At 38.9% G+C, this 14648-nt stretch overlaps 1 protein-coding gene across 1 annotated transcript in view; it reads left to right on the top strand.

Moving 5' to 3' along the window:
- UBE3D (ubiquitin protein ligase E3D) overlaps window positions 1-13646 on the top strand; it is a 188386-nt gene extending 174740 nt beyond the window's left edge. The window contains exon 10 of the mRNA XM_058307084.2: window positions 10511-13646. Within this exon, the coding sequence (XP_058163067.1) occupies window positions 10511-10531 (21 nt within the window). The 3' untranslated portion in view covers window positions 10532-13646. The remainder of the gene's footprint in view (window positions 1-10510) is intronic.
- Window positions 13647-14648: the final 1002 nt, after the last annotated feature.

Below are 14648 nucleotides of genomic sequence, written 5' to 3'. Positions count from 1 at the left end.
TTCCTTTTTAAAGATTTACACATTTTTAAATATGTTTTCAAAGTAATGTGTAGCAAATGGCTAAAGAAAATAAGCATCTGATTACAATATATCCCTTTCTCACCAGTCCTTCACTGTCATTTAATTATTCCAAGTCATAATCTTTTACTGAACTGAGTAAACTATGCCAGTAAACTCATCCTGCTTTCTGAACTTACAGAGAAAAATTCCTTTCTGAGACTTCAGGCCAATTTTTCATCTATTCTTTTGGCTTTCCTCATCTGCCAGAAGCTTTCTCCTCTAGTGAAGGAATTATTTTCTTTTTATAAGAAGGGCTTTAATTTGCCATTTTCTACCTCCTCTTTCTTCCTCTTTGTTCTTTGTGGATGCCAGTCATATAGTTAGTGTGTGTATTTACAGTGGGAACTTTGGGATATATGTTTCTATTCTAAAAGGAGTAATTTCTTTTTAAAAAATAGAATGTCTGCATCATTCCAACTGCTACTAAATCTGGCTTAAAATCTGAGTATTATGGATTCCTTCTGTAACTAAAATTATCATAGCAGTTCTCTCTCGCCATAATTAGATGGAAGGGAGCTTGTATAATGGAATGAATATTAGTCTCAGAGACAAAAACCTGTTGGCAAATCCAGCCTTATTATTAGCTTATAACAAGGAGCAAAAGTTACTTAACTTCTCTGAACCTTGGTTTCTTATTTATAATTTGGGGACAATTAAATTAGATATTTAATTCAAGTGGATTTTGTAAGGATTTAGTGAGATGTGACTATGCCTGCCACTTAATCTCTTCACTGCAGAAATACCTATTAACATTTGCCGAAAATTTCATACAAATTATTAAACAAATTAAACCCTCTGTCAACAGGTAAAAGAAAAGGACATGAATTCACAACTGATCAAAAAGAAAACAATTATTAAACAGAATTTTGGGAAAATATTTAAACTCAAAACAAATTCAGACAAAACAGTGAGGCATCATTTTTCTTTTATATACTATTTAAAAAAAATAAGACCTAATTTTTGTGGCATTGTCAGTTAGTACAACTTATTTGAAGAAAATATGCATCGAATTATAATAATATTCATACTTTTCAATCTAGTAATCCCATTTCTGGGATTCTGTCCTATGGGAAAACTTTAAAATATGGGGGAAAAAAATCTATCAACATGACAATAATTATTTCAGTATTAATTATGACCTTAGCAAACTTGGGAGCAATCTAAATTTGTAGTGGATTAAATTATGATAGACTGATTTGAAGCTTACTGTAAAATACTAAACAGCATTTTTACATAGGATAAAAATTTGTAATATGAAAATATGAACATATGATAATATGAAAAATGAATCTTGAAACTATATGGAAATGTATCCAACTGATAATTATGTAGGGGTATTAGAGCATATGGTCCTTTTTCCTTTTTACCTGTTTCCTCAAATCTTTTGTAAGGTAATACTACTTTAAAATTAAAATTTGAGTTTTGGTCTGATGTATTCAGTCTGAAATATTTATCGAGTGCCGATTACGTCTGGAAAATTCACTCTGGCATTTTGAGTTTTAAACAGTGCCAAAATCTTGCCTCTTTACTTACTCCAGGGCAATAAAAAAAGCAAAGACGTGTACATAGTGGACTATTTAGAATAAGTACTTCATATTCAGCCTATGATTTAAGGTGCTATTGTGTGTAACCTAAGCATTTGCTGGGCTGTCGGCCCAACCCGTGTTAAATATAATGGTGTTCTTTCTTGCTGCAGCCATCTGCTTCAGGAGGCATTCCAAAATTCACTTTCTGGCTTTCTCAGATCATTCCGCTGAGGAAAATGGGATCTAAGTGATGTATTGACCAGAACATCAACTTGAGCAAGACTCAAATTGCATCCCAAAGCTACGTCTAGAGGTAGATGTGGTGAAGTAAATTAGACAAGATCATTTGCCAAGGATTGTAGCTTATTATTTGTAATGGAAGTTTTTATTGAGATCATTGTAGATTCTGGTACAATTTTAAGAAATAATATAGAGAGATCCCTTGTACACTTTGCCCAGTCCTCACCTCCACTCACTTACCCCTGTAATAACATTTTGCAGAACTATAATATAATGTCACAACCAGGCTATTGACACTGAAGCAAGTGCCTTCCCTCCCCTCGCATCTTCCCATCTTACTCAGATATCTCCTGTTTTACTTATACTCATTTGTGTGTGTATGTGTGTGTGCTCATTGCATTCCATAAGGTTTTATTACTTGTGCATTTTCACGTGTCTACCACAGTCAATGTACTGAACAGTTCCATCAGCACAAGGATCCCTCCAATTGCCCTTTTATAACTACACCTTCCTTTCCCCCCAGCCCCCTAAATCCTGACAACCACTAATATGTCCTCTATTTCTAAAATGTTGTCATTTCAGAAATGTTATGTAAATGGAAACACAGTATATAACCTTTTGAGATTGGCTTTTTTCTTTTTTTTTTTAAGAAACGTTTTCCCTTCCCTTCCCTCTCCCTCTCCCCCTCTCTGCCCTGCTGTTTCTGCTGTCTGTGTCCATTTGCAGTGTGATCTTCTGTATCTATTTCTCTTTTTGTCTTCTCGTCTTTCTCCTCTAGGATTCATTGGGATTCAATCCTGGGGACCTCTCATGTGGAGAGAGGTTCCCTGTCACTTGTGCCACGTTAATTCCTGGTCTCTTCTTCACCTTGACTCTCTCCTTCGTGTCTCTTTTGTTATGTCATCACCTTGCTGTGTGACTCACTTGCATGGGCACTAGCTCTCCACGTAGGCACTCGGCTCGCCACACAGGCACTGGCTCACCACATGGGCACTCATGTGGATACTCGGCTCACCACGTGAGTACTTAGCTCACTGTGCAGGCACTCGTCTCGCCATGAAGGCACTGGCTCGCCATGCAGGCATGCTTTCTCTTCTTTTTCACCAGGAGGCCCCAGGAATCAAACCCAGGTCCTCCCATATGGTAGGCGGAGGCCTTATCTCTTGAGCCACATCCACTTCCCGAAATTGGCTTTTTTCATTCAGCGTAATTCCCTGGAATTTTTCCAAGTTGTTACATGTATCATACTTTGTTCCTTTTTATTGCTGAGTAGTATTCCATGGTATGGAATTATTATAATCATTATTGTTTAGCCATTCTCCTGGGCTGATTTCATCCTTTGGCTTTTAAAATAGTGTTGCTGTGAACATTCACGTAAAGTTTTCACATGAATTTAAGTTTCCATTTCTCTGGAATAAAATGTCAGTGAGTTCATGCAATTGCTGGGTTATAGAGTAATTACATGTTTAGTTTTAAAAGACACTACCAAACTGTTTTCCAGAGTGGCTGTACCATTTTACATTCCCCCCTACAATGTGTGAGAGATCCACTTTCTCCACATCTGCACAAGCTTTTGATGTCAGTGTAGCCTTACTTTGAAGTCCAATTTGTGACAATTGAATTGAGCAAATAATTTTACCAAAGAGACCCATACTGGATGACTAGATTTAAAAAAGAAAAACACAGCAGGAATATTAGAAGCTCTCCAGTCCTCCAAAATACCCATTCACTTAACTCTTAAGAAACTAACTGCATACATTAGGTCAATTTGAGAAGTTTGGCTCCTTTGGTCTCTAGCCAACTAGTACAAAGTACTCAGCTCTCCTTTATAGGAGACACTGAGGCGAATTGCCTACATCAATTTCAGAAAATGGGGCTAGGCAATATTTTGTTCCTTTCTCCCTTGTATGACAAATGTATTGTCTTCTAGAGGAAAAAAATACATATTTTTAAAGGATTTTTAATAGCCTAGAACAGCACCTTCAGTTTGCACTGGTCTAGTAATAAAGGTACTGGATTAGGAACTAGAAGAACTGTGAATCCCTCTTCTCTTCTAATCGGCTGTGTCAACTTAGGTCAGTTACCTTCTCTAAGACAGTTTGCTTGGCTGTATAAGATGGTTGGACTAAGTCAATGGCTCTCAAGCTATCAGCTGGAAGTCTTATAAAAGCACTGATTGCTGGGCTGTACCCCTACAGCTTCTGATTCAGGAGGTTTGGAGTGGGGCTCCAGCATTGCCTGACTAACAAGTTCCCAAGTGATGCTAATGATGTTGGTTCAGGGAACACATATTGAGAATTGCTGGATTATGCTAAAGGGCCTTCTGGGTCTCACAGTCTAAATACCACCATCCTCTCTTTTGCACATACTCCCCACCCCAAACCAAACCAAACCAAACAAAAACAAAAGCCCTCCAATTTTATTTCTGCTGAAAGACATTATGCATTTGTCCCTTTGTTTTTTTAAGTGGCACCAGTGTAGAGTGGAATATAAGGTGAACATTTATAATATTATAGAAGACTAGTTATTGTCATGGGAGAATTATATGTGATACATTATTAGTTTAAAAAAGCACATTCCAAATGTCTAGGTATACATAGAAAAGAAATACCTAGAAAGAGATATCCAAAAAGTGTGGTAGATCACTTGTGCCATTCTTTCTGCTTGACAGAATTCTCTGCTCATGCATCTGAATGGTCCTGCCTCTGAGCCACTGGTTACAGCATTTCACTACTGCCTGCCTAATGTGCTCATAGCCCTTTTCCAGTGTCAACTAGTGGACTCCACAGCCACAACCTCCCAAGCTATTCCTTCCTCCATTATTGACATTGGGTTGTAAAGTATTTTATAGATTAAACAAGTTTCTCCCTTGACTGTTAAAAGAATTCATCTTTACAGGTAATGTAGAAGTTTAAAAATGGAAATATCATTGAAGTAAGTAAATCTGCTTACATGGCAAAATCTAGGCCTCTGTTATGGAAAGCTATTTTATTCCTCAGTATGTGTGTCCGAGTTCCCTCCTGTAATTTCTAATTGTACTGATATCCTAAGGATGGACTTACCTTTGTTGTCTTCAATTCCCATGCTTCTCAATCTTACAAAAGATAAGAGTGAGCATGGATTGCTCGAAATATTATTTGTTAAAAGTTTTACTGCTGAAATTGAAATTATGTTAATGAATTAGTAATCTAGAAAACACAACATTGTCTTTCTCCTTCTTCACTCCTGAGCTTTAGTCACTGTTTCTGAATAAACGTGTTTGGTCAGAGGTCCATCACCAACAGGGCAGTGCAGTGGGGCTTTTGAAAACACCACTCAAGTCCTGAGTGGCAGTAGTACCACCATTCCCTGCTGTCAAGTTCCCTCCTGCAGATACCCCATGGGAATGAGAAAAATGACCTTTAGATTAATGAGCAGTAGTGTATTTATTGTGGTAGCACTGTTTTTATATCGTGCATTTCAACATCTACACTCTCTATATTGGTATCATAGGATTAAGTCCTAACAAATGTTTTATGTTTGAGACAAGCTATTCTCATCTAACTAAAGACTATTGTCATATAAATATTGAACCCATGAGTTTGATATCATTAGCAAAGTTACTGGATTTGCCTTATATAACTGGAGCTCCAGTGATTGGTTGGAATTCCTTATTCATATAGAGTTACAATAGCAGTGCCAACATCCCTTTCCACATCTGCTTATTCTAAAAGGAGTGATGAGAAGCCTGTGTTTAGAACTTAACTGCTTTGTTGAAAAGGGTAGGGATCTGCAACTGTTGCACTTGCCTATATGTTCACCCCATCTAAAGGTGGTGAGGCATCAATGGTCCTCTTCTCTTTCTCCCCCCTCTTCACGCCCCATCTCTCTCGTAGTACTTAGACCGGAAGTGGCATTGCCACCTTTTAACCTCCTGTACACTAGAAAAAAGTTGTGCTTAGCTTAACTGTTTCCCAGGTAGGTGAAAACCAACATGCTTTGTATTTGTATGTAAATTATCAGCTTGTACCCATGGCTTAAAGAAAACACAAGGTGAAGGTATAAATTTATTTACAACATCCATCTTCCCCCCCCACCACCTACTTTTAGAAGTGCCTCAAAAAATTTTGCAGAAACTATGGGGTGTTGGAAGGCTACAGTGATGTTCCTTTAACCAAGTATTTCTGTCCACGATTATTAAGTACACACAGGATTGTTGTTGTTTTAGATGGAAGGATCTTCCCCCTCATTGTACTTTTCTCACAGCTTTGGTCTTTGTTCCATCCTTCCTGTTGGCTAGTAGTTCATTTAGCTACCAGCATCTTTTAGCAGGAACAAGTATGTGCCAAACTCTGTTCCATGCCAGGTTTTATTGCCTCTCCTTGCCAACAAAATATTCGTAAGTACAGTAATAATTACCTCCTTCAGGGGACTGCCTCCGAAGTCTGTTTTCCTTTTATAATGCAAGAAGAATATTCTTTCTTCTCTCAGCATGTGTTAGGCATCCATCTTAAACTTATCCTGCTTTATCAAAATCATGTCATTAATTGACTGTCTCCCCACTCACAGGTTAATACCATAAGAGAGTTCTTCCTTATTGTGGTCTTTGGGACACTTACTGGCATATAGGAGGTTCTTATATGGATGAATTGAATGAATGAAGCCAACCAGCCAGTCCAGAGAGAAGAGTATCTAATACTATTTACCTAGCTCAAAAAATTGAGTACAGGTGTTATCAAGATGGGCTTGATCAAAGCAGATTTAGTGAGTTAGTAAAAATTATTTAATCCCAATGTTATTGTAAGATGACAAATATATTGTACGAATGCTATAAAAAGTCATCTTATGGGAAGCAGATTTGGGTCAAAATGGATAGAGCTTGTGCCTACCACATGAGAGGTCCAAGGTTCAAACCCAGGGCCTCCTGACCCATGTGATGAGCTGGCCCACACGCGGTGCCAATGCGCGCAAGGAGTGCCCTGCCATACAGGGGTGTCCGCTGCATAGGGGAGCCGCATGTGCAAGGAGTGAGCCCAGTAGGAGAGCCACCCCACACAACAAAGGTGCAGTCTGCCAGGAGTGGGGCTGCATAACCAGAAAGCTGATGCAGCAAGATGACCCAACCAAAAGAGACACAGATTCCAGGTGCTGCTGACAAGAATACAAGTGGACACAAAAGAACACACAGCAAATGGACACAGAGAGCAGACAACTGGCAGGGGGCGGGGGGGTGGAGAGAAGGGGAGAAAAATAATCTTAAAAAAGTCATTTGTTTTTATATTTATGTTGTGTATTTTATTTTGTTTGGATCCTAGAAACTAGATTTTAGAGCAAGTATAATACTCTCCTTTCCTATGCCAGAAAGGCAGTCCATCTCAGAACATAAATTTGAAGAGTTGTACCTGGACAAATATGTATTTTCAAGGCATAGTTTTATTTTTAAAGTCCACAATGCCCTTTTAAAGGAATTCAGATGTATGGCTATGCTACCTACTTCTGAAGAGTCCTTTCAAAAGCCTACAAGTATTACGAAACTGACATTTTCCAGTATTTTACAATTTTGTCTGTCTCGTTTAGCACTTATGTAGCTTTTTTAAAAAATGTTAATCTTGTCTTATGTAGCCTGCCTTGACAGCAATGTCTTTTTATTGATTGAAACCCAAATCTATGTTCAGGAGTAAGCGTTACTAATATAAATGTTATCTACGATAAAAAGAACATTAAAAGTGTTTAACATGTTTGCATATGTATTAACGTATTATAAAACTAACATTTGGACAGATATTACATTGGTCTGGCTTTCCTTATTGTGGTTTAAGAAGATTGTTTTTAGATGATGACTCAAAACAGAGATATTATTGTCAGACATCTTAACTTCCTTTCCCCCTTACCTTTCCCAGGTGTCCATTCTAAGGTGTACAGAGTGTGAAGAGTCAAGCCTTACAGCAAATACGAAAGAGCCCCTTCTTCCCATGTTTTTAATAATAATTTATGTGTTTGTGACTGTATATTCCAGAAAGGTAACAGTGGACCCTACTCATAGTCTCTGAAAAGCTTTAAAACTTTTACTTCTGAGAATAAAACTAAAGATGAAATACAGAGATTTTTCTCAGTCCAGTGGAAAAAAATAAAATTATTGTTTCTTAAGATAAATAACTGTTAGGGAAAGCAATTTTTCCTATCATGGATAAATGGTAGGGAACACGAAATCAGCATTTAATATATGTTAACTCATAGTATTTTAAGTAAAGAAAAGCTAAAATGTATTGTACAGGATTTCCAAGGATGATTGCAGTTTCTTATTATTAAGTACTGAAAAATTCATAATGTCCCAGGGAAAACTCTAAAAAGTAGGTTCAACTTTTCAAGTTTTTTCTGTCTTTTCAGTGGGGGGAGGCTCCATTTTGCATTATTTAATTTAATGAGCTCAGTTTCATGTAGCTGTTCTCCATCTTGAGTTCATATTCACAGGCATGCAGAAGGAAAGAAATTTTTTGTTATTTGAGGTAATAGCAAAGGTTAAAAGTCCCTAAACTTTTTATCTTATTCATCTGTGACATTATAGTACATTAGGAATCAAAACTTCTAGGTCCTAATCCCACCTTTGTCAATTCATAGATTGGTAACTCAGTTTTTCTCAGCATCTTCTCTTGTAAAACAAAGTTAAAAATGCCTGCTGTATCTAAATCATGAGACAATGCTGAGGAGGCAATAAGTCAGATAGGTTTAATATACTATAAAATGCCATACAGGTCTCAGGTGGGTCCTATTATAATTCCCATTTTGCAGCTGAGGAAAGAAAGGCTTACTGAGGCTAACCAGCTTGTTCAGGTCACACAGCTAGTAAATGAGAGAGCTGGTTCTAAGATTAGCATTTCTCCACAGTGGCCCTACGGCCATTTGAGGGCAGGTGGTTCTTTGTTGTGGGGGGACTGCCCTGGGCATTGTAGGATGTTTAGCAGAATCTCTGGGCTCTACCCACTAAATGCCAATAGCACCTGCTCCCCAGTTGTGACAACCAAAAATTTTTTCCAGACACTGCCAAATGTACCCTGCAGGGCAAATTTGCCCCCAGTTGAGAATCACTAGTCTCTATGACTCCAGATCTAAAGTTTTTAACTACTTTCAGGGTGATTTTTATCAGTGTTATTGTTATTCTGAGTAGAAGTTCCTGTTTGGAATACTGCATGATGTAGCAATTTTCAAAACTCAAAAGAGATCATTGGTTTTGCCCGATCGTCCTCCTGTTTCTGAATATTAGTGGTGGCATTGACTTCTTTGGAATGTCGTGAGTTTCCTGTAAACTGTTCATACAGTAGCAGGACATCACCTGCCAGGGCTGCTATCCACAGTGAGCCAGCAGCCAGGCAAAGGACAGCTTCTCTGCAATTCTGTGGTCATTCCTAGCAGGCCCCAGCAGTGTCTCACACAGCCCCTTCTCATGTGAGAGTCATAGGTTTCTAATATCTACTAGCAGCTGAGAGGCAGGGAAGAGAAACACGTAGGTTTTCATAACTATTATCTCATTTAATCTTCACAATAAGCCCTTGAGGTTTGTATCAATTGTCCATAATTACATTTTGATTAGGCATATTAACCTTTCTTTTTTGCTAGCTTCTTCAACTTGATGTTCTCATTGCAGAAGTTGATACAGAAACTCAGCAGGAAGTTGAGATGGAAATTCAGCAGGTGCCTTTCTTACCAGCACTATATGAAGAGGAACAAACTTCTGAATTACTCAAAATAAAGCAGATGCTTTCAGTCCTGCATGACTCTTCCTTTTCACTCCCCCCTTAACAGGGATCTTTAAATACATGCCTCCTTTGACTTCATTTTGAGACTTAAGAACCAACTTTTTTAATGGTATTGACAGGTTTCCCGTATTTCTCCAAGAGTAGAATGTTTATACTTCTTTTATTCATTCCCCATACCCCTCCACACCCTGCCAATAAAGCCTAGTACAAGTTTCCCAAACCTCCCATCCTTCCCTGCCTTCATTTCTAATCCATATTTAGCTCCCAAGAATGGCATAATTCCCAATTTATTATTATCTCCAGGTTAAAACTTTCCAAACCCTTGTGATTGACTTTATTTGTTTTCTTCATATTGAAACTGTTGTAAAATTACATGTGTTTGATCTGGACCTCATTAGATAGTCTGAAAATATTAATATTTTATATCTAGGCCTATATGAATTAAACATTTTTTAAGCACTAGGTTTTAATTTTAAGATAAATTGCTTCTGACAAACACAATAAATATAAGTAATTGAATGTGATTTAAAGCATCGGCATGACCTGAGGAGAGGCCGGTGTAATTACTGGTAGTGATGAGGCACTAGAATTGCCTGTGACTCTTCAGGACTCAGAGCTCTGCTTTTAGAAGTTTCAGAACGGTAGTTGGAACCAATGGGAATGAGGTTTGGATTGCTTCATGGCAGTACAACTTTAGCGTCAATTAAAACTTTATGCTTTTTCTCTAAAGTGCATGTGAATCACTTTAATTGCTATATGGTTCATTTAAAAAGGACTAATTGGCTCCTGCTGTAAAATGGCAATGTCTAGCTGGACTAACAGAGTCATTTTTCTTTTTAGATCAGTGGGCATCTTTATTGACCAGATTCAACTGATTCTGCTTTGATGTGCATTCAGCCATTTCATCATGTTATATAAGTAAAGCAATGTGGGCTTTTCTTTCTTTTCCAGGTGGCCTTTTTGAAGATGTAACTGTTGGAGCCAAGGCATTCCCTGCCCAGCAGATAGATCTCCAGCCCAGAGCACATGGAAGTCCAGCAGTTTGCTCAGTGGGCAGCTATTACAGAGACAAAAACTAGTGCTACAATAGGAGAGCATTACACTGAACTTTTGAGTTCACTTGTTTGTATATATTCTCTAAGAGAAAAGTTAGCTTTAGATCATTGAAAAACCAGGGCTCTGAAGGAAGTCGTAGTAGCAGGCTGCCAGTGCTAGAAGTTACATTTTTATTTCCCACAGAGAGGAATATTCAGATATGTGCTGTGTCAGCACCACCTGGGAGGATATTAGCTAATGGAGACCCATCTGTCCTGTGTGGAATGCAGTGAGGAACTTCACTGATATTGGCAGAACTGTAAACCCTGTGAAATAAACTTTTAAAGAGCTTCCTGGGTTCACTTTAAACAAATTTTTAAAAAGAAGAAAAAGAGTTTTTATAGCCATACCTTATTCAGAGGACATACGCAGTAGATGAGAGATTTTCAAATTAACATCTTCCCATTTATGCAAACCTCCATGTTTTCCTTTTGTTCTTCATTTCCTTTACCAAATACAATGGCAAATTAATAAATCTATCTCATTGGCATCCTATTACAGAATTGTCTTCATCCACGTGTGCTAGGACAGGTAGTGAGGAAACTCTTGAATGAGAATGTTAGAGCTATAGGGAATCTTACAGAGCACAGGCTCCCTCCTAGAAGGTATGAGACTTGCTGTATTCACACAGCTAGAATCAAAGCTGGGACTGGAGCCAGGCAGTCACCTCCTCTGCCTGAGCCCTGATCCTTATCTCTCTGCCTATCATCCTTTCTCATGCTCCTTATCCAAGAAGTCAGTCTGAATTTGCAAATATACCTGCTACTTATCAAACCTACCAGTGTTAATTCTAGCCTACATTACACCTAAAACCTCTTTGCTCAAAAACCTGGTTTTTTTGCCCCCTAATTTCCCAACATTCCTATGGTGGTTTGAAGCTGTTTGTCCCCTAGAAAAACATGTTCTTAAACTTAACCCATTCCTGTGGGTGTGAACCCATTGTAAGTAGGACCTTTTGATGTAGTTACTTTTGGTTAAGGAATGCCCAGTATGGGTCTTCATCCTATTACTAGAATCCTTTATAAGTGGAATAAAACCCATAGAAAGAGAGAGAGTGAAGAGAGAGAGCCAGCCAAAGGGAAAAAGGGGCTGAAATTCATCTGAACCTGGAAGAGAACGGAGAGGCCAGGAGAGGCTGCCACAGCATTGCCATGTGACAGAGGACCAAGAGTCACTGGCAGCCGTCCCAGAATGCCAGTCTTCAGGAAAAAAAGCATCACCTTGAAGAGTCCTTGATGACATCTTGATATGGGCTTTTTCTCAGCCTTAAAACTTTCAGATAATCTATTCCCATTGTTTAAGCCACCCCATTTCATGGTATTTGCTTAAGCAGCCGAGGAAATGAAAAATTCCTAACACAGGCATGTCACTTGACTTTGTGATTTGGTGAGTCTTTCATGACTTCTTCTCCCTTATGGTTCAACCAAAACACTCGTCCTATCAGCCAAGCAGTGCTATTTGTAGCCCTCCTAATTCTGTAACTAGTAGATTGATACAAGAATAGAAGTGATCTCTTTGTTCCTGCAGGGTCATTTTATAGGCACAATTTGAAACACTGAAGATCTTAAGGATATGCTCAAGACTTCCAGCCATAGAGGAGATTTAGTTTGGCTCTACTTCAGCTCCTAGGCTTCCAAACACCATGCCGACCTTTCAGGCTTTAGATTTCTACCTGGAGTGGAGAATAGGGTTTCTCAACCTCTGCTCTACTAACTATTGACATTTTGGGCTGGATAATTCTTTGTTATGGGAGACTGTCCTGTGCATTCTAAGATATTTAACAGCGTCCCTGGCCTCTACCCATCAGATGCCAGTAGCATCTAGTTTGGTTATGACAACCAAAAAAATGTCGTAAGACATTGCCCTGGTTGGCAGAGAATGACTGGTGTAGAGGATATGGCCTAAGAAAATTAGGTGACTGCTTTTAGTTATATATTGCTGATGACATCATCATTACAAAATTGGGCTCTTTTTCCAGCATGTGGCCTGGCCTTAGTGTACTGTTGTTTTCACAAATGAATGCCTTCACAATGAACACCTTTGTGTGTATTTCTTTGAGTTCAGTTTGTGTACTGTTGGAGAGTAGAATAAATTAGGTGAAGCAGATTTCAGCCTGCACATATAAATGAATTGTCTTCTCAGATAGTTTGCTTTCCTCTGGGAATGAAAGAAGCCATGTCCACACTGATATGTGTTTACAGTTTAGATGGTGAAGGTGCTCATGATTCAAAAGATGACTCTACTGCTCAACCAAACCAGCTAGAAGAATGTTCTAGTTTACTAACCTTGTTTCTATAAAATTAAGATGTGTATGTGGCTCAAGTGGTTGAGCACCCACCTCCCACATGGGAAGTTCCAGGTTCAGTTCCCCATTCCTCCTGAAAAAACAAAAACAAACAACAAGCAAAAACGCAAGAAAACCAACTCAGGGGAGCCAATGTGGCTCAGTGGTTGAGCACCAGCTTCCCACATGTGAGGTATCAAGTTCAATCTCCTGCCCCCAGTACCTAAAAAAAAAATTGCTGAGTCAAATGTAGTTAGCTCCCCTCACCTCTGTCCAAGCCTTAGGAAGAATAAAGCCAATGTTAGCCAAGCCCACCTCCTTTCCGATAGCATAGTGTGGGGAGTAGAGGTAGAGTGAACCATGAGAAGCCCTGAAGGAAAGCAGGGTCATACAAAAAAGGCTCCATTTCTGGCTACAGACTACACTTACTATAAAGTTCCATCAATCATGCAACCTGAAATCCTGTCCTGGTGAAATTCTCAAGCTCAACAGGTCTCCATTGTTTTTTTCTGGGATGGGAAGGGTTCTAACAAAGCTGAGCCAGAGGTCAAGATGAGCTGTTAACATCTATCTAGTCCCTGGATAAGCCGGGAAACTTCTGAACACCTAAGAGTCTTCTTTTTCCCACCCAGAGGGATGGAAGGAAGAGAAGGGAAATGGGGCATTTCTATGTATCTATTTGCCTTAATAAAGAGAAAATCACTTCTTTGTGGTATGTGTGTGTGTGTGTGTGCATAAGAGAGAGAGATAGATTCAGCATTAAAGAAATTTAAATTCAGTTAAACCACATTAGTAGGGCTAGAGTGAATTGAAACAGGTTGTACGTTCTTGATATTATTCTTGGAAATCAGTCCACATTAGCCTCCTGTGTCTTGTGAATATAATTCCAGAATCTGTTCAATTGCATTCCTAGATAATGGTACCACAAAACTTTGATATGTTACTAAGGCGTTCCCAGGAACCAGAGGCATTGTAAAACACCAAATTTCCAGTGCATTTTTTCTATCTGTGAAAACTGCTATAAATAAGTGACTCTGTGAATAATTATGGTAGATCGACCCTGTTGAAAACTTTTTTTAGCCACCTGGTTTTTCAAAGTGGTAAACCAATATATAAGTTCACTCAATAAATAATTATGGAACACCTACCGAGTCAGGCTAATTTAGGGAATGAGATGAATCTGGGACCTGGCAGAAAACCATGTCATGAAACATGTGGCCGTGGAACCCACCTGGAACGCCCTCAGGGAAAGACCCCCACCAAAAGGCAGCTGGAAGACTCTCGAGAAATTCCCCATTTGGAATCGGATTTCATCCGGAGTCCAGGAAAAGTCCCCAGTATTCTCAAGGGGCCTTATGGCCCCCCCCAATTGCTGAGTGGGGTAACCAATCAAAACAGTGAACAGCTGGGACCCCTCCCCCAAACACTAATAAGGGGAGGGGTAATTAATGATTTAAAAAGCAACTGCACATGCTCACTCTCTTTCTGCCTGGATCAGCCCACAAGTTTACCTGGGACACATAATCTTTTATTTTCTCCCATTTCTGTTCTCTTCTCTCATCTTAGTGAACTACTGGCCTGTTCTGGTATGTTCTTAAATTCTTTTATGCAACATAACCAAAAACCTATATGTTCTTGGTTCATGCCAGCATAGTTATGGGCACTGCAGATAGAGTCAATAAGACAAAATCCCTGCCCTCACAGAATTTC

This window comes from Dasypus novemcinctus, chromosome 11 (genome assembly GCF_030445035.2).
Source record: "Dasypus novemcinctus isolate mDasNov1 chromosome 11, mDasNov1.1.hap2, whole genome shotgun sequence".
Classification (NCBI taxonomy): Eukaryota; Metazoa; Chordata; class Mammalia; order Cingulata; family Dasypodidae; genus Dasypus; species Dasypus novemcinctus.
Note: the sequence above shows the minus strand (reverse complement) of the source record. Positions and strands in the feature narration are given on the sequence as shown.